At 38.7% G+C, this 26,232-nt stretch overlaps 1 protein-coding gene and 1 pseudogene across 1 annotated transcript; one reads left to right on the top strand and one right to left on the bottom strand.

Moving 5' to 3' along the window:
* The first annotated feature begins 7,207 nt into the window (after window positions 1-7,207).
* On the top strand, window positions 7,208-8,554 carry LOC108986539 (cytochrome b561 and DOMON domain-containing protein At2g04850-like). The gene has a single exon (XM_018959181.2). The coding sequence runs from the start codon at window positions 7,257-7,259 to the stop codon at window positions 8,457-8,459; it is 1,203 nt and encodes a 400-aa protein (XP_018814726.1). The 5' UTR covers window positions 7,208-7,256; the 3' UTR covers window positions 8,460-8,554.
* Window positions 8,555-20,956: 12,402 nt separating this feature from the next.
* LOC108994008 lies at window positions 20,957-25,785 on the bottom strand (annotated as a pseudogene).
* Window positions 25,786-26,232: the final 447 nt, after the last annotated feature.

Genomic DNA, 26,232 nt, shown 5'->3' on the forward strand with positions numbered 1-26,232 from the left:
CCTTGGGATAGTGAAGGCTGCATAGTTTATTAGATTGCTAAAAAGTGATGTTGATGACTTATATAATCACTACAGTAATAGTTGTCAGCCTTTATCCACAGCTGGTAGCCCCTCACATTTGAGGCCAACGGGATTGACAGTTTCCTCAGGTGATACTGACCCATTTGTAGGGGTTAGAGGCAATCGTATTATACAGCAGTATCATCAACTCATGTCAACAAGGAATATTATGCATTGCACATTTGAGGTTGAACGATATTTTATGGAAGTTGTCGAAGCTCCTAGTGATATATTTCAGTTATTAACTTGGTGGAAAGTTAATTCCACCAAGTATCCAGTCATTTCTCATGTAACCTGAGATGTGCTAGCCATTCCTGTTACTACAATTGCCTCAAAGTCGGCATTCAGCACTGGAGGTCGCGTGTTGGATGCTTATCAGAGTTCATTGTCACCGTCAACCGTGGAGGCCCTCGTTTGCACACAGAATTGGATAAGTGAAACGCTCATCAGACTAGATACCGTTGGCATTGATGCCGAGAGCTATAGGCTTGAATCATGTAAGTTTATATACTTTAAAATGATGATTTAATTATTTTTAATGTTTCTAACTTCTACTTTTTATGATTTTATAGATCTAATTGTGAACCCTAACATAATTGCCGATGATTGAGAGTCTGGAATGGACGCCCCTTGAGAGTCTTAGTAAGAATCAAATTATACTTTTACCATGTTCAATTTCTTATTATCAATTTTTTTTCATTTATTGATTGCAACTTTCTATCTTCATTTCAGGCATGACCAATAGAACAAAAAGCATTTTAGTGAAATCCATGTTTAATTTTTATGTAGTTATATTTCAAGGCTAAGTCAATGTTGTTATTACGTTATAAATGAGACTGTTATAACTTATGGCTACATCATACATGTTATATACTTTTTAAACTATTGTATTTAAGGTTTTTTTTTTTTTTTATCTTTTCAAAATTTTGATAGATTTGGACTTCGGCTTTGGTGATCATATTTATATAGTTATATTTATGTAGTTATATCCCAATCAAAGACGCGGGATAAGTACTCTTTAATTAGATCGAAGTACTACCTTTGACATTAACAAGTATTTTATTATATATTTCCCACCATATAATTTTGCCGTCCAAATACATTTCGATCTATTAGAAATGTAGAGAAATAAACGATCCGACTCCGAACGGAGATCGGAGCTTCCATTCGGAAGTCGGAGTTCCGACTTCCGTTCGGAGTTCCGATCGGAGTCGGAGGGACAATTTGGCTCCGACTCTAGTCGGAGGTCGGAAACGATAACTCCGACTTCGAGCTCAGCCCTAGACGACATTAATGTGGATGATCCTGATGACATTGATGATAATGGAGAGGATATGACTGAGATATTAGGTGATCTGGGGGCAGGAATATTTGGGACGAGGGATGGAGAAGGAACATCTGCACAATCATTTGAGGGAAATGATAATTTTGCAAGACTGTGGGAGGATGCACAAAGAGAGTTGTACGAGGGGTGCACTCGTCATAGCAAGTTGTCTTTCACGGTGAGGTTGTTTCATATTAAGTCTATTTGTCGTATTTCTGCCAAGCCCATCGACATGTTGTTAGATTTATTTAAAGAGGCTCTTCCTCAGGATAATATAGTACCTCGTAATTTTTATAAAGCGAAGTAATTGAAGCGAGGGCTAGGATTTGATTATAATATCATCCACGCTTGTAAAAATAATTGTGTTCTCTACTGACAGCAATATGCAGAATTTGACTCATGTCCAGTGTGTCATGAGTCAAGATGGACATCCGATAAACGTAATGTATCCCAAAAAGTATTAAGACATTTTCCGTTGATTCCTCGACTTCAAAGATTGTTTACATCTCGGTTGACTGCCAAAGATATGTCTTGGCATCACACAGAAAGAGTAAAAAATGAAAACTTCCTCTCACATCCTGCAGATTCCTTACAATGGAGGAAACTTGATGTCAAGTATCCATGGTTTGCTGAAGAACCTCGCAATGTACTTCTTGGTTTAGCAACAGATGGTTTTAATCCATTTGGCAACATGACCACTTCTCACAGTACTTGGCTTGTCATATTAATGCCCTATAACTTACCACCTTGGAAGTATATGAATGATCCATATTTTATGATGACTTTACTGACATCAGGGCCAAGGTCACCAGGGAATGAATTAGATGTATATCTGCAACCACTAATTGCAGAGTTGAAAGAGTTGTGGGATCAGGGTATCAGTACATATGATGCGGCCACGTCGGGGGAGTTCAAGATGCATGCTGCAGTGATGTGGACAATAAATGATTTTCCAGCATATGAAAATCTGTTTGGGTGGAGTACAAAAGGTAAAATGGCTTGTCCTGTTTGCAATAAAGATACACAATCTTAGTGGTTGAGTCATGATAGGAAATGTTTATGGGACATCGTCGTTATTTACCACATGATCATAGATGGCGTTCAAATAAAACGATGTTTAATGGAAGGGTTAAGCGCAGGGCATCACCGCCAAAGTTGTTTGGGAATGATATTATCACGCAATTGGAGAATGTTTTAGAAAATAGATTTGAGAAAGATATAAGAGTTCGAAAGAGAAAATGACAAGTAGTGGAGTTTAATTGGACAAAAAAAAGTATTTTCTTTGAATTGCCATACTGGTATACGTTGACACTGCGCCATAATTTAGATGTTATGCACATCGAGAAAAATATATGTGAGAATATATCGGGCACTCTGATGTCAATAATAGGGAAGAAAAAAGATACAACTAACTCTCGTAAAGATTTAAAGAAGCTAGAGATAAGACCGGAGTTGCATTTGCAAGATAATCGGTCGTCAGCTTATATGCCCATCGGATGGTATACACTTTCAAATGATGAGAGAAAGAAATTTTGTGATTAGTTAATGAAAATCAAATTACTCGATGGCTATGCTTCAAATATGACAAGATGCGTTCGAACACATGATTGGAAAATAACTAGTCTTAAAAGTCAAGATTGTCATGTATTTCTACAGCGTCTGTTGCCGGTTGGTGTGCATGGAAAGCTTACTTGAGATGTTCGTACAGTTCTCACAGAATTAGGGGGATTTTTTAAAAATATTTGTAGTAGAACGTTGAAAGTTGATGCATTGTTAAAAATGGAAGCTGACATTGTAGTAATATTGTGCAAATTGGAGAGTTTGTACCCACCTTCATTCTTTGATGTAATGGTTCATTTGATTGTGCACCTACCTCGTGAGGCTTTAGTCGCTGGCCCGGTTCAGTATAGATGGATGTATCTTATTGAACGGTTTTTGGAAAAATTTAAGCGATCTGTGGGGAATAAAGCTCGTCCAAAAGGTTCGATTGCAGAGTCATACATTGATAATGAATGGCATACCTTTTGTTCAATGTATTTTCGTGGGGCTAATACTAGATTTACAAGACTAGACCGAAATTATGAAGGTGGGCGAGAGATGGGAGTCTCATCGACATTTATTGTATTTTGGACATGGTATGAGGATGATCCTTTCGTTCTCACTTGCCAAATGAATCAAGTTTTTTATTTAGATAATCCGGAGTACGAAAACCCATGGTGGGTAGTGAAAAAGTTTGCACCAAGAAATGTATATGATTACATTCCAGAGGCAGACGAACCACATGAAGAAGTTGATAGTCCAGCAAACGAAGAAACACATCAAGAAAATGAAGTAGGCATCAATCTATTTGTTGATCTAAGCCAATATGATATGGTTCCATTGCGTAGAGAAGATGTTCAACCTGAAATAATTGAGGGTAAAATATGGGAAAAAGATGAATCAACTGAAGTGTCTAATGAGGATGAGGGTGACTAGTCCAGCAAAATGGATAGTAAATGAATTTCAAATATGAATTTTTGTAAGTAATATTAACATATAAAAGTTTTGATAACGTTTGTTTGAATAAAAATTTGTTGCAATTTCAAATAGATATGCCTCCCAAACGCAAAGCAACACGTGTGCCATCCCCATCCATTACTGACTCCCCGAGTGGTTCACCTGTCATGAATAATGAGCCAACATCACCAGGCTCAGAACAAGGTATTTTATCAAATTAACATATCATATTTTATTCTCAATTTAAATAATATATCTATAAAAGAATTTAATTTAATTAAAAAGTTATTCTTTAATTACTGTATATATAGTTGTTGTAAGCAAGTGCCGAGGTAGAGGCACTACGAGGGGTGTCTGCATAGAAAAAGTAAGGAAAGTTGGCAAAATCAAGGTTGATATTCCTAATGATCACACCGGTGGCTCCGGAGATTCGGCAGCGTGGCTTGCTTCTTATGTTAGTACACTCACTCGCACGTATGCATCGATTGCTACAATCTCTTGGTCTAAAGTTCCCCAAGATATGAAAGACCACATAAAAAATTGTTGTTCGGTAATAAGTTACATCTTAAGCAATTAAGTATATAACATGTTACTTTCAAGTTACTTTGTATTTATACTAATTGTTTATAATTTTTGAAATGATGAGTTTGAGCTTAATTTTGGCCGAAGAGAAGATCGATTAACAGTTGAGGAATTGATGTCAAATGCATTTCAAAAGTACAAAAGTCGATGCAATGCACATTATAAGAAATTCAGTACTACAATAGAGGCGCGTCAAAATCTATTCCAAGCAATTCCACCAAATGAATGAGTGAAAGTTTGTGATATGTTTAAAGATCCTGCTTATCAGGTAATATCGCTATTATCTTTTTTTAACAGTATATCACAGATGTATTAAACATATAGACTAATATTTTTTTTTTAGCAACGGAGTACTGTGAACAAAGCAAATAGATCAAATTTAAAGATAAATCATCATGCAGGTTCTCGATTTTTCCATCGTTTATCTAACAAAATGGTAAGTTATTTTAGTTCCCATAAAATATTAGCATATAATACCCATTTTCTGATTTAAGGTCTAATATAAATTTTGTTTTTGCAAAAAGAAGAAAGTCTTGCTGACTATGATTTGACCCAAATGTATGCTAAAACACATAAAAATCGTGATGGTGTTTGGACTAGTCCCGAAGTAGAGGTAAATTATGTAAGTTTAAGTTTTTTTAATTCCATTGTCACATAATATTTTTGTTACTTATACTAACTTTAATGTTTTTATTTTTGTAGGACAAGATAATATCTCTTAAGGAAACTATTGCGAATCCATTTGATGCATCATCTGTCAACAATGCTCAGATCATTTCTCAAGTTCTTGGATCACGTTCTGGATATTTGAGAGGCTTAGGACGTTGCATAAAATCATCCTCATCATCATCATCCTATTCTCGAACCAGATCGAATGACGACAAGACTAAGGAATTGGAGGAAGCAGCACTTGAGATAGAACGATTGAGGTCCAAGAAAAAAGAGCTGCTGGCCCGATTAGATCAAGCAGCTGATTTGGAGGCGAGATTAGAAGAGAGGATGCAATTGAATAACCAAAAAATGTTTGAACAATTCCAGTCAATGATGTCCCAAAACTCTATGCCACCACCATAGTCTTCAAATTTATCTTTTCTTTCATTGCCTTTATATTATGATGTTCCAAAATATTTAAACAATTGATGTTTGAATTACAAATTGTGTAATATTAATATGATATTTTTAATTAAATTCTGATATGTATGATTAATATAATTCGAACGATAAATAACCAGTTCGAACGGTAAATTACTATTTGTAATTACATTCGAACCAAAACAGACTCATTCGAACGACAAAAGAGAAATACGGACGTTTGAACAATAAATTATTTGTTCAAACAACAGTTATGTACAAAACCCCGTTCGAACGGATATAATTTCCGAAAATAAAATTTCTGTTCAAAGAGACATAATTTTTGTTCGAACACAAGTCATTTGAAAATTTTATTAGTTCGAACGCATAAAATCTGTTCGAACACTCCGTTCGTTCGAGCATGATCAAATATGGACATTAATTTGAATGAATATTTCATATTGTTCGAATGAAGATCTCAGTTCAGACGGAGAAATATTCCATTCAAACAATATATTGACACGAAATTGGTTCGTCTAAAAAAAAATTAGTTCGAACAGTTTCGACTGGATCCGCCCAATTTCGTCTCTAAAAATGATTTTTTGAGACAAATTTTGATTTTCGTCTTCAAAAACTTTTTGAGATGGTCTTTTTGAGACAAATTTGAGACGAAATTTTTTCATCTCCAAATATAATGTAAGTGAATTAATTGTGTTCGTATGGACACGGTAAGTACTCTTTCGAAAAAATGTTTTGGATTCATCAACAGCAAAACATGAGTGATACTGTATTAACTTTTATATACATGAATATACATTTGTTGCGGTGTTTATCTACATACATACAAGATTATAATTACAATCCTATTAACAGTACGTACATTATATATACAATCTTATCCGAGAATTAGTTGAAGAAAGTGTTTGGGTTATAATGTGACTAGTGAAACTGCGAATTATGATCCCAAAACTAACACCACAAACGGGAAATCACCAAAGGGTACGTAGTAGAGGACAATGAAAAAAGTCGGCATGATCTTGATCTCAATTAATGGCAGAAAATAGGCTAGGGTCCGTGCATGCCCGTTCTAATTTTGATCATGTACTTAATTATAACATATAAGTCATAAAATAATAATTTAGAGTTTAGGTGATGATGAGTCCAAAATTAGCATTTGAAATGGAGAAGTAGATTACCATATAAAAAACTATATATATATGTGTGCATATAATAAATAATGGTAGCTGAATTGACGCAAATGCATGTCGTTATTGATCACTGTTTCACTCACCGATGATCGCTTGGCTTCAAAGCAAAGCTCAATCATGAATCATCCACTTCTCGAAAAGAAAAAAAGAAAGGAGACAAACTAATTAAAAAAAAAAAAAAAAAAAAGTTACATCTCTTAGCTAAGCATGTAGGAGGTCATGCAAAGGGCAAGCTCTGATCTACTAATTAAAAAGCTTTACAAACCAAAACACTCTATATATTCTAATTCCACTCAACAAACACTCAAGTCTTGCCTTACCTTGAAGCTATCATACTCTTATTTTCCTAAAATGCTCATTAATGGCCATAATGACCGATTGACCAGAAAGCTCCATCCCCCTCTAAAAAATGTATTACTACCATACAAATAAATCTCAACAAAAGCTAGCCCTCCTTATCCCCATTCAAGCCACTTGATCTACTCCTGATCATCACTGTCTAGCTACCCACCACCATGCTCCTCTTCATCTTTCTCTTCCTCCTCCTCTCTTCCAATATACATACCGCACTTTCTGCCCATTGTACCACAGTCACCGCCACCAAAACTTTTCAAAAATGCATGACACTCCCTTCCCAACAAGCCTCCATAGCATGGACCTTCCATTCCCACAATGCTACTTTAGACCTCGTTTTCTTTGGTACCTTCATTTCACCCTCTGGCTGGGTTGGATGGGGCATCAATCCTGCTTCCTCAGAAATGACTGGAACTCGTGCCTTAATCGCCTTTAAGGACCCAAACTCCGGCCAAATTGTCCTATTACCATACATCCTTGACCCAACTGTAAAGCTCCAAAAGAACCCTCTCCTTTCTCGCCCCCTTGATATCAGCCTCCTATCCACGTCTGCCACCTTCTACGGTGGCAAAACTGCCACAGTTCACAATGGTGCTACAATCCAAATATATGCCACATTGAAGCTTCTACCAAACAAGACAAAGATCAACCACGTGTGGAACCGTGGCCTTTATGTCCAAGGCTACTCACCAACCATCCATCCAACTACCTCTAACGACCTTTCCTCCCATGCCACCATTGATGTCCAGTCGGGCTTAGCTATGGCTCAACACGACAACATCAAAACTCTGAAAATCGTGCATGGGATCATAAACGCCATCTCGTGGGGGCTTATACTGCCTATAGGAGCAGTGACGGCACGCTACCTAAGGCACATACAAGCACTAGGGCCCGCATGGTTTTATGCTCATGCAGGCATGCAACTTTTTGCACTTTTCCTTGGAACCGTGGGGTTTGCGATAGGAATTCGACTTGGAGAGCAGTCACCGGGCGTGGAATATGGACTTCACAGGAAGCTTGGGTTTGCGGCATTTTGTTTAGGAGGGTTGCAGACACTTGCACTATTGTTTAGGCCTAAAACTACAAACAAGTTTAGAAAGTATTGGAAATCTTACCACCATTTTGTTGGGTATTCTTGTGTGGTGCTTGGGGTTGTGAATGTTTTTCAAGGTTTTGAGATAATGGGAGCGAGCAGGTCTTATGCTAAGTTGGGTTATTGTTTGGGGCTCTCTACCTTGATTGGTGTAAGCATAGCTCTGGAGGTAAATTCATGGGTTATTTTTTTTAGAAAAGCAAATGAAGAGAGGCTGAGAAGAGAACGACTAACTGATAAATATGATAAAGGGAGTGGAAGCCACAGTTGATAAAATGACCCGATCAATTTTTGTGCCATTTAAAAACTTCTTAATGCTTACCTTCTGCTGCTCTGATGTAACTTAATTGTGTGAATCATCTTCGTATTCAATACATGAGGATTTTGTTTTTAAATTTCTAATGCTGCTACTATAAGATTTGAAATATGAAGAGATCTAGTACTGTTTGACAAATGATTCCGTTGATAACCACAACGAAAACTTTTGGTGGGTCGGAAGCCAACAGAAAAGCTATGTTCGGAAAAAGAAAGTTGTGCCTCATCAGGAACCATTGAAATCTACTTTTTCAAGAATGGCTACTAACATCTGACCAAATATCTTAATGGGGAGAGGGTTAATTAGGCTTTGGTTTCACAGAGCAAAGAATAATAAGAATATAAGATTTGCCTATTTTATTCTCTTTTGCTTTGTTTTTAATTCCTGGACGGTGACAATTTGTTAGCTCCTCCTAGAATACTTCAGGCTAACGAGGATCCTTCGCTTAATGATGATGTGAAAATGTAAGAGTAGCGATGGAATAAATGCAGAAATCTTTTATGGATGAATGTATAAGAATCTGTCAAGAAATGAGAATGAAATGAACGCAGGTAAGATGTATGATGAAATTCCTCAAAGGGATAAACTGTTAATCACGCTAGGAGCATTCGAGGTCTCCCTTCCTCCAATAAGTTCCACTACAAGATTCTGAACGTTCTCCCCCACCACCCCACTGTCAGACTATATTCCCTTCTAACAAACTCCTCCCCTTTGATAAAATCACATCACCCAACCGAATGTAAATGACAGTAAAATTGCTCCATTTAGGACACTCCCCCAAACGGTGCGTTGCACAATAAAACTGAAAAACGACAACACTAATTAAAATACTCAAAACGACAATAATTCCTTCTCCATTAAACGGTGAGCTTTGGTCTTCAATTATTCTACTGCTTCCTCCAACGACGCCGTCCCGAGTACCTGTCTCGAACACTTGAACTCCACTTCGCACTTCCGAACCCTTCTCACTTCGATTCACTTCATCAGTTCTTCTAGGGTTCTTGACAACTGCCCCCTTCTTCACAGCACCTTGCCCACAAGGTGCGGGTACAGGTGCTGCAACTCCCACAGCTTCTCCCAAGTGTTAGTCTCCTCCGTTGCCCCCACCCACTTCACTAAAACTTCCGTAATCGCGTGATCTCCATGGCGCTTCATCCGCCTTTCAACAACAGCTTCGGGTTCAGGTTGGACTTCGCCATGTGTATCGACTGGAGGTAGAGTGGCTAAAGGCTGCGTTTGGACTCCAATCTTCTTCTTGAGGCAAGACACGTGAAAAGTGGGGTGGAGCTTGGACCCCTTCGGCAATTCCAACCGATAAGCAACTTCTCCCATCTTCTGCAGTACCTTGAACGGGCCATAAAAACGAGGAGAAAGTTTCATATTTCTTCGATTAGCCACCGATTTCTGTCTGTAAGGCTGAAGCCTTAGGTAAACCCAATCTCCAACCTCAGTGTCTCTCCGATCTATGTTTATCTGCTTGAATTTTCATACAATTTCTTGCTTGGTCTAAGTTCTCCTTAAGCACTTGTAACACCTTATCTCTATTCTGTAATGTTTGGTCAACTTGGTTGTTTGCTGTTGTTCCTGGTATATACCTAACAGAGGTCGAGGCGCATAACCATACAGGGCCTCGAATGGGGTCATTTTTGTGGAGGTGTGGTATGATGTATTATACCACCACTCTGCAATTGCTAACCACTGCACCCACTTCTGGGGTTTCACACCAGCATAACATCTTAAATAATTTTCTAAACATTTGTTTAAGGCCTCAGTCTGTCCATCAGACTGTGGATGATATGCTGAACTGTGATTGAGAGTCGATCCTTGTAGTGCAAAGAAGGCTCTCCAAAATGAACTCACAAAGATCGGGTCTCTGTCTAAGACAATAGTTCTTGGTAACCCATGCAACTTAAAGACATGATTTAGGAATAAGTTGGCCACTGTTGCAGCAGTATATGGGTGGGACAGTGGAATAAAATGGCCAAACTTAGTGAAACGGTCAACCACCACTAAGATGACATCGAATCCCTGGGATTTAGGCAATCCCTCAATAAAGTCCATTGAAATGTCCGTCCATGCCTGTTTCGGAATAGGTAAGGGTTGCAAGAGACCCGCGGGGGAAGAAGTTTCGTACTTAATAGTCTGACAAACCCCACATTCTCTTACCATCCTCTTAATGTCCTTCTTCATACCACTCCAAAAAAAATCTCTCTTAGCCCTTTGGTATGTTTTCAAAAACCCGGAATGTCCTGCCATTGGATTGTCGTGTATGTACTGCATTATCTTGTTTTTGAAGGCTGAATCAGCCACAATCACAATCCTACCTTTTTTGAGTAAGAGTCCTTGGTGTAACTGGTAACCTTTTGGAGGGTCGCTGTCATGCTGTAATTTCTGCATTAACTGCTGCATTTCGACAGAAACTGTGTAGCTGGCCTTTAATTCTTCTACCCAATCAGCTGTAGGAAATGATATCATAGCTAGAACAGCCCCCACATCCTCCTTTTGATCCTCCACCCGTGATAGAGCATCTGCCACTACGTTCTCCTTCCCCTTCTTATACATGATAGAGAAATCATAACCAATCAATTTACTGATCCACTTCTGTTGAGCTGCAGTACCGACTCGTTGTTCCAATAAAAACTTTAAAACTTGTTGGTCGGTTTTAACTACGAATGATTGGCCCAGCAAATAAGGCCTCCACTTCCTCACTGCTGTGACTAAGGACAACAGCTCCTTTTCATAAGTAGAGAGTAGTAATGCCTTTCCCTTTAAGGCCTTACTCATGTAAGCTAGTGGCTGTCCAGCTTGCATGAGTACTGCCCCCATTCCGCGTCCACTCGCGTCACACTCAATAGTGAAAGTTTGTGAAAAATCTAGAAGTCTTAGGACCGGTGGTTGTGCCACTGCTGACTTCAAGTTGTTAAAGGCTTCCATTGCATCGGTCGACCACACAAAGGCATTTTTCTTTAGTAAATCCGTAAGGGGAGCTGCTATCACCCCATAATTCTTAATAAATTTGCGATAATAGCCAGTCAGCCCCAAAAACCCTCTCAATGACTTTACATTCTTCGGTTTAGGCCACTGTAGCATAGCTGCTACTTTCTTAACATCTGCTGCCACTCCCTTTTCACTTATCACATGACCCAAATAATCAATTTCAGACACTCCGAACTGACATTTTGATAATTTAGCAAACAACTCATGCTGCTGTAATGCTTCCAACACCTTCTCTAAGTGACCCAAATGTTCCTCCCAGCCCCTGCTGTAAACAAGTATATCATCGAAAAATACTAGTACAAACCTTCTCAAATAGGGTCGAAACACATCATTCATTAACCCTTGGAAGGTTGATGGTGCATTCGTTAGTCCAAAGGGCATAATTAGAAATTCGTAGTGCCCATCGTGAGTCCTAAATGCTGTTTTTTCCACATCTTCCGGTATTACCCGTATTTGATGGTAACCGGATCGTAAATCTAACTTGGAAAATACAACCGACCCATGCAACTCATCTAGTAGTTCATCAATGACGGGAATCGGAAATTTATCTTTTATAGTCTCCTTATTAAGTGCCCTATAATCGACACACATCCTCCAACTTCCACCCGACTTCCGTACCAACAACACCGGGGATGAAAAAGGGCTGGCGCTAGGTCTTACTACCCCTGTTTCTAGTAATTCAGCAACTATTTTTTCAATTTCCTCCTTTTGATAATGAGGATATCGATATGGTCGTGCTGTAATTGGCTTGGTTCCCTCCATGAGGGTGATTTTGTGATCATGTCCACGTGAGGGTGGTAGGCCTTTAGGTGTTTCAAATACCCCTTTGAACCGTTTGAGCAGATTCTGCATCTCTTTTCCCAAACAACCCACATTTCCTTCATCCTCCCTTACTAATAGCTGTAACAACAGCCCTTTTCCCTTGTTAATCGAATTAAACAAGGATTTGTTGCTCTCCACCAAGGTGGACTCCTTCAAAGTCAGCCCCACCAAGGAAACTTCCCTTCCACCATACTCAAATTTCATTGTAAGATTCTTGAAATCCCATCGAATGAGTCCAAGAGTTTCCAACCACTCTACTCCTAACACCAAATCACAACCACCAAGAAGTAAAATGTAACAAGGAGAGTTGAAATAAGTACCTTGTATTTTTGTGTGAGCTGCCTTGCAATAACCTTCACTATATATAAGCTGTCCGTTTGCAACCCTCACGGCAATTTTCTGTGTTGCTTCCACTGCCAACATGGTTTTCCTCACGATCGCCGGGTCGAGGAAATTGTGTGTACTTCCCGAATCCACCAGAATCACCACTAACTCTCCCCCAATGGTTCCTCTCAACCTCATTGTCTTGGCACTAGGAGTTCCTGTGAGAGCATTTAATGAAATCTCGGGTTCTAGGATTGTTTCTTGGACCAAAGCTGGAGCTTCTTTAGTCAACTCCTTAGCTACCTCTTCCTCTTCCCCTCCTTCCTCCAGCCCATCATACCCTTGTAATAAGTAAATCCGGGGCTTCGTGCACATGTGATTTGGGTTCCATTTTTCTTCACAATGGAAACATAGGCTCTTCTTTCGTTTCTCATCCATTGATAATGAGGAAACTGCTCTCTGGAAAGTTCTCGGCCCCTTACTAGTACCTTCACCTCCAACCATCGAGTAGCTAGGTCCATGGCCTGCTGGTATCATGCCTCTCTCATTGTGCAGCTTAATGGGTTTACGAATGCTACTTACATATTCCTCTTGCACCCTAGCTAAGCCAAATGCAGCGTTTAGATTAAGAGGATTAAACATACGTAAGGGTAACCTTATTTCATCTTTCAGTCCGTTGAGAAAACAACTCAACTTATGATGGTCCGAAAGGCCTCGTAATCTGTTGGATAGTGCCTCAAATTGTGCTTTGTAGTTAGCTACTGACGAAGTTTGCTTAAGACGAGTAAGGGTCTCCATAGGATCGTCGTAAGCTGTGGGTCCAAAACGGACCAGCAAGGCTCTAACCATGGTGTCCCAGCTATTAAACTGAGCTGTATCAAGAGCATCCTGGTACCACACTAAGGCTTCTCCCTCCATGTGATAAGAAGCAAGTAGAAGGCGTTGAGCATGGTTTGTTTGATGATATTCAAAATATTTAGAAGCTTTGAATACCCATGCTGATGGATTTTCCCCACTGAAATGGGGAAAGTCTAATCTGATTCCTCTCTGAAATCCCCCTCTATTTTGATGTTGATCTCCTTCATGTGCTTCATACAGGTCTCTGTTTGCATGGACATTTTTCTGGGTATTCTGATTGGCTACCATCGTACGCATCATATCCATGAACTGGTCCATCCGAGTATCAGTTGTCTGCTGGTTTGCCCGTATCTCATGTAGCTCTTCGCCCAAAATGTCGATTTGGCGTTGAAGACCCTCCAGATTGTTCTGCTTGGAAAGAGTTGCCTCAGCCATGCTGTGAGTGGTTGTATGAGACTAAAATGAATTTCTAGTTTGCAATGAGTGTTGAGTGCGTATTGCGGAAGGTGTTTCTGGGTAGGATCAATGCTCAGGATACCAATTGTTAGCTCCTCCTAGAATACTTCAGGCTAACGAGGATCCTTCGCTTAATGATGATGTGAAAATGTAAGAGTAGCGATGGAATAAATGCAGAAATGTTTTATGGATGAATGTATAAGAATCTGTCAAGAAATGAGAATGAAATGAACGCAGGTAAGATGTATGATGAAATTCCTCAAAGGGATAAACTGTTAATCACGCTGGGAGCATTCGAGGTCTCCCTTCCTCCAATAAGTTCCACTACAAGATTCTGAACGTTCTCCCCCACCACCCCACTGTCAGACTATATTCCCTTCTAACAAACTCCTCCCCTTTGATAAAATCACATCACCCAACCGAATGTAAATGACAGTAAAATTGCTCCGTTTAGGACACTCCCCCAAACGGTGCGTTGCACAATAAAACTGAAAAACGACAACACTAATTAAAATACTCAAAACGACAATAATTCCTTCTCCATTAAACGGTGAGCTTTGGTCTTCAATTATTCTACTGCTTCCTCCAACGACGCCGTCCCGAGTACCTGTCTCGAACACTTGAACTCCACTTCGCACTTCCGAATCCTTCTCACTTCGATTCACTTCATCAGTTCTTCTAGGGTTCTTGACACAATTCAAGAACACGCTCAAGATGTAGTTTTAGTTTGGGATTAGATGTTTCTCAGGAGTTTAAGCTTTAATGGGTTGTCAAACATGGGATAAGATAAATATGGACTATAAATTGAATTTATACCGCCCGTCTTGTTGAAAGAGAGGATGGATGCTTAATATGGGATTCAAGTTTCAACATTGATTACAATAATTGTGATCTGGCATGTAAATCCGTGTAATGCAGCCAATTTCTGTTGCCGGCAGGTTCTGATTTCGAGCTTTGCTTCTGCGCGGTTGAGATCTTGATCAGTATTTACAGCATGTAAAAGTACTGGAATTCGATTCATAGAGAAACTATCAGGCATGAGGCAACAAGGTAAAGAAAGGTAATGTTCCACAACCTTTCTCTTCACTTTTGCACTTTTGGTCCATTAGAGAATATTCCGGTCTGTTCCCGACCGTCATCCTGTCAATATCATCCCAAGCAGCTTGATCGATGTTCAGAATACATCCCTTGTCAATGTTGTCATCCCATTAGAGAATATTCCGGTCTGTTCCCGACCGTCATCCTGTCAATATCATCCCAAACAGCTTGATCGATGTTCAGAATACATCCCTTGTCAATGTTGTCATCCCAAACATGAGCTCAACTCGTACTGGTCTCCAACAACAACCCGACAAGCAAGCCTCAAACTATCAACACCACAAACGTGTAACAATCCAGCATATGAGAAATCAATGCTACTTTAACGTAGCATGTCATGCGGTCACTCTCAGACATCCGTTGGTGGAGACCCTGACGTGTGACAGTGTAAGTGTGTGCTCGAGTTCTGTGGCTGTATGTATATCACCACTAGTTTATTGCTACCTCTTGAACAATGGGGATGAAGTCACTGTCAGCAATATAGAACTGATTTATTGAAAAACCAAACAACTGCATGCGCATGCCTTGGCAGGCTTGGCTTTCCTCTTTGTATACTTGGGAAGTTCAGAAAAAAAAAATTACTGTCGATGAAAACTATTCTACTGTAGATGACTTTCACTTAGCATCCAAAAGATGGGCTTAATCTCCAAAAACATGCATGTTTATATTCTGCACAAAGGTCTCAGATTAATCCGTAACTGGCCGTGACTTGTAGGCCTCACTTGCTACAAGTGAGACTACCTGTTAATGATATTGGCCATTAATGAACATGATCTTGCACACCATGAAATGAATGAAGTAACATATAGGACTGTCCTGCTTCCCAAACATAATTCATTGTTGATTACTTCAGGAGAAGTAGCTAGTATATAGTAAATGCTGAGCTTATAAAAACCATAGCTATCCCAACTATCAAATGCATGCATCTGGAAATCCGGAACAAAGATAACTTTTCTTTGGGGAAAACGATAGCAGTGTTGATAAAGCAAGTCATTATCATCTGAGTGGCTGTTGTGTTTAAGCACAAGACACTGGTGTGACTACAGTCTAAAGGAATACAACGATAAATGATCTCCATCAACCTCACTAAATCAGTCCAACATGCAAGCATTAAAAACAGTTCATAGGAGCTTGTCCCAGATGCAGGGTATGCCATTCAGTTCAGCAGCAAGCAACTTGCTGGTATGCTAGCCTAATCTGCGACCAACTTCACATCCTTACATTTGGAATCAAGTCTGAGCTTTGGAACTACTTAGTTTGAGCCTTAAAATCAAATTGAAACCTGAACACTAACATTACCAGACATTAACCAACATAGAGATTCACAACTGTATGTGTTTACAAAATGTCTCACACAAAAAATAAAAGCATGTAAATCTCTTAAACAACAAATAAAAGCATGTTAAAAGTGATATTGAATCTCAAATAAACAAAAAATAGTTTGAATTGGTTGCATAGAAAATATTCTCATGGAAAATGTTATATTCTCAGCCTCTCACAAACAAATACTCAAAACAAAAACAAGATTAATATGCAATTTAATATTGACTATCAGACAACCAAATCTAAGAAAATATATGATTAACGTGATCGGTTTAGTTTTCTATTTAAATTAATTAGAAAATCCAGAATCACAGTATATATTCATGCAAGATCAAAATAAAAGCAAGAATAATAAAAGAAATTCGAAAACAACACAAGAAATTACGTGATTAAACCCTAATGGTCTACATCCACGACAGGAACAGTCTATGAGTCTTTATTATTGAAGAATGCATCAAAGAAAACTTGAGTTTACAATCACTTGTACAACCATTGATCACCGTACGAAATATGGACTGGCTTCCTTGTATTATCCTCTAACGAAACCACACCATAAAACCAAACTTGATCATCTCCTCAAGCTTCAATTTGATCTTGGAAAATCTAGAGTTTGAAAAAACCCCTTCGTTTCTCTCCAGATGCGTGCGGCGTCGAATGAAAAGGGTAAAGTTCTTTTCTTTCTTCTGCTACGTCCCACGTCCAATAGGCAATAGCCTTTTATATAAACTCAAATATTACAACTTTGCCATCACTCAATATTACAACTTTGCCATTAATGAAAATACAAACTTAAAAGTTTGACACATCTTCAACAAATCTCCACATTGACAAGTCTTTTATCCTTGCAAAGTGATCTTCTTCTTCCTCTAGACTATTCCTGCAAATTAATCCAAGCTCTAATAGCTCCTCATATTAATCAAATTTAGGCAATGCCTAAACTTTGTAGCTAGTAGGAATTTTGTCGTCATATTAAAGGTTTTCCTTAGTTGGAACCTTTTCTACTTTAACCTCTCCAGAAGCTATTACATCTCTCACAAAATGAAGTTGAATGTCTATATGTTTAGACATTTCGTAGTATACTGAATTCTTGCCAAGATGTATAGTGTTTTGGTTATTAACCCCTTTAAATATGCCTAACTCATGTGAAAAACCCTTTAACCACATAGCCTCCTTTATTGCTTATGTCATAGCAATATATTCAGCTTCAGTTGTTGATAAAGCAACTACATATTGTAAATTAGTTTTCCAACTAATAGCCCCTCCAAATGATGTAAATACATACCCAGTCAAAGACTTTTTCTAGTATCCAAATTAGCAGCATAGTTAGAATCCACAAATCCCTCTAACTCACTCCCATGTTGCACATCCCCTCCAAACCTCAAACCTAGACACTGAGTTCCAATTAAATACTGTAATACCCACTTCATAGCATGCCAATGTGGCTTCTCAGGGTTGCTCATAAACCTACTTACCATGCTAACAGCATAAGTTAAGTCAGGTCTAGAGCACACCATAGCATACATGATGCTTCCCACCATGCTTGCATAGGGTATATCTTGCATAAATCTAATGTCTTCCTCAGTTTTAGGGGCTTGATTTATGGACAGTTTTGAATGTTATCCTATTGGTGTGCTAACAGATTTTAAATTAGACATGCCAAACCTGTTGAGGATCTTGATGATATAGTTTTTCTGAGATAAATAGAGAAGTCTTCTTTTCCTATCTCTAACTATTTCCATATCTAATATCATCTTAGCTGGCCCAAGTTCCTTCATTTCAAATTCTGTTTTCAGTATACACTTGACTTCCTCAATTACATTGGCATCCTTACATGCTATAAGCATGTCATCTACATACAAGAGTAAGTAGATAATGTGGTCCCCAGAATGCCTAAAGTACACACAGCTATCATAATGACTCCTTCTAAACCCATTGTCCAACATATGAGAGTCAAATCTTTTGTACCATTGCCTTGGGGACTGTTTAAGTCCATACAATGATTTTTTAAGTAAACAGACATGATCAATGTTGGACTCATTTACATAACTCTCAGGGGGTTGCATGTAAATAGTCTCATCTAGCTCACAGTGCAAGAAAGCTGTTTTTACATCTAATTGCTCCAAATGTAAATTTTCATAAGCAGTATAGGATAGAATTAATCTTATTGAACTGTGTTTAACAACAGGTCAAAAAATTTCATTAAAATCTATCACTTCCCTTTGAGTGAATCCCTTTGCTACCAGCCTAGCCTTATACCTAGGACCCTCAACTCCTAGTATGCCCTCTTTCCTTTTATAGATCCATTTAGACCCTACTAGCTTAGCCTTTTCAGGCTTGACAACCATTTCCCAAGTATGATTCTTTTTCAAAAAATTCATTTCCTCATTCATAGCCTGTACCCATTTATAAGACTCAATACTTTCCATGGTTTCCTTGTAGGATCTAGAATCCATTTCTATAACTTCATCTGCTACAGTCAAAGTATAAACAGTCATCTCAGCTTGACCATACCTCTTGGGGGGTTTTATAACCCTCATTTTTCTATCCCTAACCAAGTTGTATGAACTAACTCCACCTTGTTCCTCATCACCTAAAGTGGAAGTTTGAGTCTCAACATCCTAGCCTTCTAATTTTCTCAAATTATTGTCAGCTTGCTCCACCTCAAGATCTGTCTTCTCAGGGTTAGTATCCTGAGTGGGTTCAAGTCTTTTAGTTTTAACTCGAGCCATTTCATGTTCATTAAAGATCACATCTCTACTAATGATACACTTTTGTATCCCTGGCTCATCTATCCATAACTTGTACCCTTTTACTCCCTCAGGGTACCCTACAAAGATACACTTCATAGCTCTTGGTTCCAGTTTGTCAGTTCGGGTGTGAGCATACGTAACACACCCAAACACCCTCAAGTAGTCATAGTTAGAAGGTTTTCCAGTCCACTTTTCTTGAGGAGTCTTAAACCCTATGGCTGAAAAAGGACTCCTATTAATTAAATAGACTGCAGTTGTGGCGGCTTCAGCCCAAAAAGACTTAGGAAGTTCTGAGTTTGACAGTAAGCATCTAACCCTCTCCAATATGGTCCTATTCATCCTCTCAGCTAGACCATTCTGTTGAGGGGTTTTCCTTACTGTTTTATGCCTAGCCATACCCTCCTTCTTACAAAACTGATTGAATTCACTTGAGAGATACTCAAGCCCATTATCAGTTCTTAATTTCTTAACCTTCCTTCCTACTTGAGTTTCTAACAATTTCTTCCATTCCTTGAACTTTTCAAAAGTGTCACTCTTATTTTTAAGAATGTACAGCCACACTTTTCTGAAATAGTCATCAATTATAGAGAGGAAATAACTTCCCCCTTCATGTGAGTTGACCCTAGCTGGACCCCAAAGGTCCGAGTGCACATAGTCCAGGGTTTGTTTTGTAATGTGAGTGGCTACTTTAAAGCTTACCCTTTTTGCTTTCCTAAGGATGCAATCCTCACAAAAAGGTAAATTTTTCAGCTTTTTCTCACCTAGCAACCCTTGTTTATGGAGTTCTAAAAGTCTCTTGTGACTCACGTGACCTAACCTTTTGTGCCATAGAACAACCATATCCTCACCCTTCTCAAGGATAGAAGAAACCTCACCTATAACAGTTTTCCCAATGAGGGTATACAAGCCATTTTTAATGACTCATTTCATCACGATAAGTGAACCCTTAGCAACCCTCAAAGATCCAGATTCAGATCTAAAGGTGTACCCTGATTGGTCTAACACACCTAGTGAGATTAGGTTCCTTTTTAATTCAGGTATGTATCTAACCTCAATTAAGAGTCTTTCAATACCATCATGGAGCTTTAGTCTCACCAACCCTATACCCTGGATTTTACAAGACTTATTGTTGCCTAGCATCACAAACCCCCCATCTAAACTAGTAAAAGTTTCAAATCATGTTTTATTAGGACACATGTGAAAAGAACATCCTGAATCAAGGACCCATTCTTTTCTTGAATCAATCTTGGACACGTTTAGAACCTCGACACTCTCATACCCATCACTCACAACCGAGGCATCCCCCTCCTCCTTAGACCCATTTCCTGTGTAAGCTCTCTTATTGGGGCAATCTCTTTTGAAATGCCCCTCTTTGTGACATAGGAAACATTTTAATTGCTTCCTTTTAGACTTATTCCTACCACTCACATTGTTTTTACTATTCTTTCCCTTTTGACCTCTTTTTTCAGCTCTCCCTCTCACAGTCAAGCCCTCTCCAGCTTCAAATTTTATTTCAGACATGGCTTGTAATTTCCTAGAGTGTAATACGGCCTGAACCTCATCTAAGGTTAGTGTTTCCCTCCCGTACATTATGGTCTCTTTCAAACTAGTATAAGAATTATCCAGAGAACTCAACAATAAAATTAATTGATCTTCATCGTCAATTTTAATATCAATATTAGCCAAATCTAAAATAATTTTCTTGAAAGCATCGAGATGGTCAAAAATCGATATACCAGCGGACATCTTAATTGTGTAGAGTTTTTTTTTCTTGTACAGTCGGTTGGCCAGAGATTTTGTGATGTAGAGGCTCTCTAATTTCAGCTAGATTCCAACAGCGATGTCTTCGTTGGCTACCTCACTCAAAACTTTGTCTCCGAGAGAAAGAATGAGTGTGCTGTGAGCCTTCCTCAAGATTTCTCTCTTATCCTTCTCTTCAACAGATTCCATTTTCTTTTCTCCAAGAAGAGTTTCTTGAAGACCCTGTTGAGTGAGAAGGGATTTCATCTTGATCCTCCATAGCCCAAAGTCATTTTTTCTATCAAACTTTTCGATATCGAACCTTGCAGTCCCCATCGAACCAAAGCTCTTGATACCACTTGTTATATTTTTAGCCTCTCACAAACAAATACTCAAAACAAAAACAAGATTAACAAGTGGTTGTAATATGCAATTTAATATTGAATATCAGACAACCAAATCCAAGAAAATATATGATTAAAGTGATCGGTTTAGTTTTCTATTTAAATTAATTAGAAAACCCAAAATCACAGTATATATTCATGCAATATCAAAATAAAAGCAAGAATAATAAAAGAAATATGAAAACAACACAAGAAATTATGTGGTTCGACCCTAATGGTCTACATCCACGGCAGGAACAGTCTAGGAGTCTTTATTATTGAAGAATGCATCAAATAAAACTTGAGTTTACAATCACTTACAACTATTGATCACCGTACGAAATATAGATCTAGTGATGATCTGTGTAAGAAGGAATTCAGGTAAAGAATCAGAGATTGGAGTGGGAGTGGAGACTAGATCTTAGTCATGAGTAAGGGTTTGTGCATGAGAGGATGCAAGTAACAGATCTGAGGTTTGAGAATTAGAAGTGGGGGCTGTCTCAGAGTCAACTGGATTGAATGCTGGTGTGGGTTCAATGTTTGGGGTGGAATTGGTGATAGGATTAGTCTCGACTCTGAGTTGATCTGAGGGAATGTGATTGCTTGTGATCAAATTCTGAGATGAGTGCATTGAAACAGTGGGAGAATTTAGTGAATAAAAATGAAAGGGTAAGAGGGCAGTATCTGATGGAGAGCATTGTCCTCGAGCAGGGTAGTGAGTGCAGCCTTTCTCCTGTGCAGGGAATAAGTTCTCATCAAAGACTACATGTCTTGACATGTAAATTTTATTATTTTGCAAATCTAGACATTTATAACCTTTCTGATTGGAACCATAGCCTAAGAAGACACATATTTTGCTTCTGAATTCCAGCTTGTGTTTGGTGTATGGTTTGAGAAGAGGATAGCATGCACAACCAAAAGTTTTTAGAAAGGAGAAGTCTGGTTCTTTATTAAATAACTTAGTGAGAGGTATCTCAAATTGTAGGACAGACGAAGGAAGTCTATTGATTGAGTGAACTACTGTATGAAATGCATCTACCCAATATTTGGATGGAAGATGAGATTGTGCTAAAAGGGTAAAACCAGTTTCACTCACATGCCTGTGTTTCCTCTCAGCAATCCCATTTTGTTGGGATGTATGAGGGCAGGTAAATCGATGATAAATCTCACTGTCATTCAGAAATTTGGTAAATAAATTTGCGGTATATTCACCTCCACCATCTATTTGGAATTGTTTAATTTTGCAAGAGAGTTGGTTTTCAATAATGCATTTAAACTTGACAAAACAATCACACCGATCATATTTGAACTTTAGAGGAAATAACCAAGAATATCTTGAAAAATAATCAATAAAGATAATATAATACTTGAATCCATTTATTGATAAAACTAGTGAGGTCCATACGTCATTGTGAATCAACTCTAAAGGCCTAGAAAACACACGGTCAGATTTATTAAAAGGTAGATGTTTGCTTTTTCCTAATTGAAAGGGCATACATAGCCCTGAGTGAGATTTATTGGATGACACAGGTAGGTGGTAGTATTTAAGAACTCGATGAAGAGTTTGAGAATTAGGATGGCCAGATATCTGTTGATGCCTTGATTCCAATCAGTGCTATAGATGCCCTTTTATTTGTGACAAACTTATTGAGATGCACAGGATATAAGCTACCTTCACTGGGTCCTTATAGGAGGATTGCCCCTGTCAAGTTGTCCTTCACCAAGAAATAGGAATCAATTAGCTTGAAGTAGCAATTGTTGTCTTGACAGAATTTTTGGATAGACAACATATTATTGGAAACATTGGGATAATGCAAAATGTCATTTAGATGTAAATCAGAGTTGGGAAGATGATAGGTAGTGGAACTAGTGTGTGCAATGTTTAAACCATTACCATTTCCTACAATCACAATCTCAATACCCTGATATGGTTGCTGCAATGCAAGGTTTTCCAAGTCTGCTGCGATATGATTCGTAGCCCCACTGTCTGTCAACCATGTTTCATCCTCATGAAAAAGATTGGATTGAGCCACCATTGCTGCAAGTTCTTTAGGTGGGTGTCTTCCCTAGTATGCATAGTCCATCCTATGGAAACAGTCCAAGGCTTGGTGGTTGGTCCTGTCACAGATCTGACAAGGAGGCTTATTAATAGCAAACTGATTGGAGGATGGTTTACCTCGAGGTGGATTGCTAGCTGAAGGGAATGGTTTCTTTTGTGCAGAATTTTTACCAAAGTTAGGTTTAGGAGAGGACCCATACTTGGGTTTCCTGTACTGTCCAGGTCCTTTGTTGGAGTATAGAGCAAAGGCATTTGACTCAATAGTTGGTGCTTGTGCTGCCAACAGTTGTTCATAACTGAGTAGCTCAAATTGGAACTCCTCAAATTTCATAGCAGTATCCTTTGTAGCAAAGGAATAGAAAGTGACAAATGAATTATATTGAGGGTTGAGACCTCCCACAATATAAGCGATTAGCTCTTTATCACTTACTGGTTTGCCTACAAGGGCAAGTTGATAAGCTATACTCTTGGAGTAGTGAATGAAATCACTGCAAGTACGTGACTCCTGTCTGGTGGTTTGAAGCTGTCTCCTTAAATGATTGACTCAGGATCTTGAAGGTGAAGCATACCTAGTAGATAATGATGTCCTCACCTACCTAGAGGTGTTTAAGCCATACATTGTTGGGACAATTTTATCAGACAGTGCAGCTATAAACCAACTTAAGATAAACTGGTCTTTCTTCTCCCAAATCTCATAAGCAGGATTGGGATTCATTTGGTCTGGTTGACTAGGATCAGCAATGAGTTTAGGAGGAGGAGGTTCTGGGCCATCTACAATGCCCAGAAGCCCATTTGTCCTCAAGATGGGGGTAAATTAGCACACCCATGCAAGGTAATTTGTGTCATCAAGTTTGGTATAAACAGGATGAGACATATTGGGAATGCAAAATGGAGCAGAAGTGGCCATGGAAAAGGTGAAAACTGAGAGGCTCTGATTACCAAAAAAGAACGTCTGAATAATTGAATTGGTTAGAATAATTATCCTGCTTGGTATTCTTGATATTTATAGATAGAGTGTTTACAATATGATAAGTATCATGATTACAACAGAAAGATAAGATAAAATATGAATACAATTCTTCAAATATAATTAAATATGTAATAGACTATTGACAGCTGCCATCCTTTTACACATGTTCTTCTATTGAGATATTGTTGAGAGTAATTTGAACTGATATAATATTCTTAAGAAGTATCACTTCTCAAACCAACTTCAAGGGATCTAGAAAGCAATGCAAAGTAGAACCCGACAGGAAACACTCTCCCAGCTTTCCGCCCCATGGGCAGCAGATCAAGTACACCTTGAAGGATTGCTGCAAATTTGTTATTTGTACAATCATTCCCAATTTTCTGATTGGAGTTCTCCCAAAATTGGTGCGTCTTCTTGTATAGTATCCACTTGTTTGCGTAAAAAACAATGATGGGGCTTACATATTTTTCTTTCGTACCTTGTCTTCTCAAGGATCCTATTATTCTTTTGAAGAATCCAAATGGTAAAGCTATCAGATCCTTGATCCAGAGGTCCTTGCTCACGATCTTCTCGAGTGTTTCGCAGTTCCAAGCTTGGCTAGCCAATGCCTCCAACGTGACTACTGGCTGGTCCCGTCGCCTCTCTGGGTCAAGGATCTCCATGCAAGCCATGAAGGCAAGAGACTCAATGCAGCGGCTCACTATTAGCAACTCCTCAGACCAGGGAAGCAATGCTTGGCACTTTTGAAGTACAATCAGAGTGTCGTCCCAACTTTGCAAAACCACTTGATTCAGATATAGATCGAACCGGTCGCAGAGGTTGCTGGAGCAGTAATCTTCTGTCATCTCAAGGAACTCTGCTGCACATCGCAGTGCCATACATTAAAAGGGTCAACTAACGTGGAGGAGCCATAGATGAATAGCGCAATCATCTCAAAGGTGTCCGGTCCCCCAGGGAAGCCTGGTGGTAGGTCAACATCGGTACTTAGTCATTTAATCTCTTGTTAAAATATCCACTCTTTGAAGACAGTGGGTACTGTAACACAATAAAGAAGAAAACTTCAAATTGTGCTTACTAAATTCAGTCCTTTCACGTTTCAATGCATATATAATCTTGTGCAAAATTCTGAAGAAATCAGGAAACCCAGCTTTGTGAGGCATTGTAAGATTTGTAAGGAGATGAATGTTCTTTACTTATTATATAATAACAGACACTCCTAGGTGGATTGACTTTATATTCAGCTTTTCTCATACCTTGTGAAGGTTGAATATTCTATCATCAACTCGAACATAAACAGAAATCGGCAAACCAGTCTCTTGGCTCCTGAGACAAAGAAAGATCCAACCGGCTTCGATCAGGAATTCAGAACACTTGCAAATATAATTCTTATGAACCAATAATCTTACTATGAGATGATTTTGATCTTGAGCAAGGCCCCGATATTAGGTGAAGAGAAAGAACTTGTGACCACTGATCTATCATTTGGGCACACAACTTCCATTAGTAAGCTGATTTAAGAGATATAAAACTATAACAATTGATCACAGAAAGTGGAAGCACTCAAGTTATTTTCACTAAAAGCATAAAGATACGCTACTGAATCTCCCTCTCTATCAGTGGCCATAAATGCTAGAAACTAGTCTCTAGAGCTTCTAGAATTCAGAAAACCAGTGGGAATAAAATAGAATGGAAGAGGAAAAAGAGGTAGTTTGAGATGCTTGTCTACACACATTCGTGCATTTCATATTGTAGTCAAAGTCTAATGCACACGATCGAGCGAAACACGATATCCATATTTTGAGGCTTCAAAAACGTTTCTCGAGTGGTGGAAAGTTGAATTCTTGAGCTAAATTGAAGATGATGGAACCAGTGTATGTGTCTCAAGATCATGAGACCTGTTTGGGAACATTGGGAATTGGTCTAAGAAGTGGGCTCACGACGCATGAGT

This window comes from Juglans regia, chromosome 10, assembly GCF_001411555.2.
Source record: "Juglans regia cultivar Chandler chromosome 10, Walnut 2.0, whole genome shotgun sequence".
Taxonomy (NCBI): domain Eukaryota; kingdom Viridiplantae; phylum Streptophyta; class Magnoliopsida; order Fagales; family Juglandaceae; genus Juglans; species Juglans regia.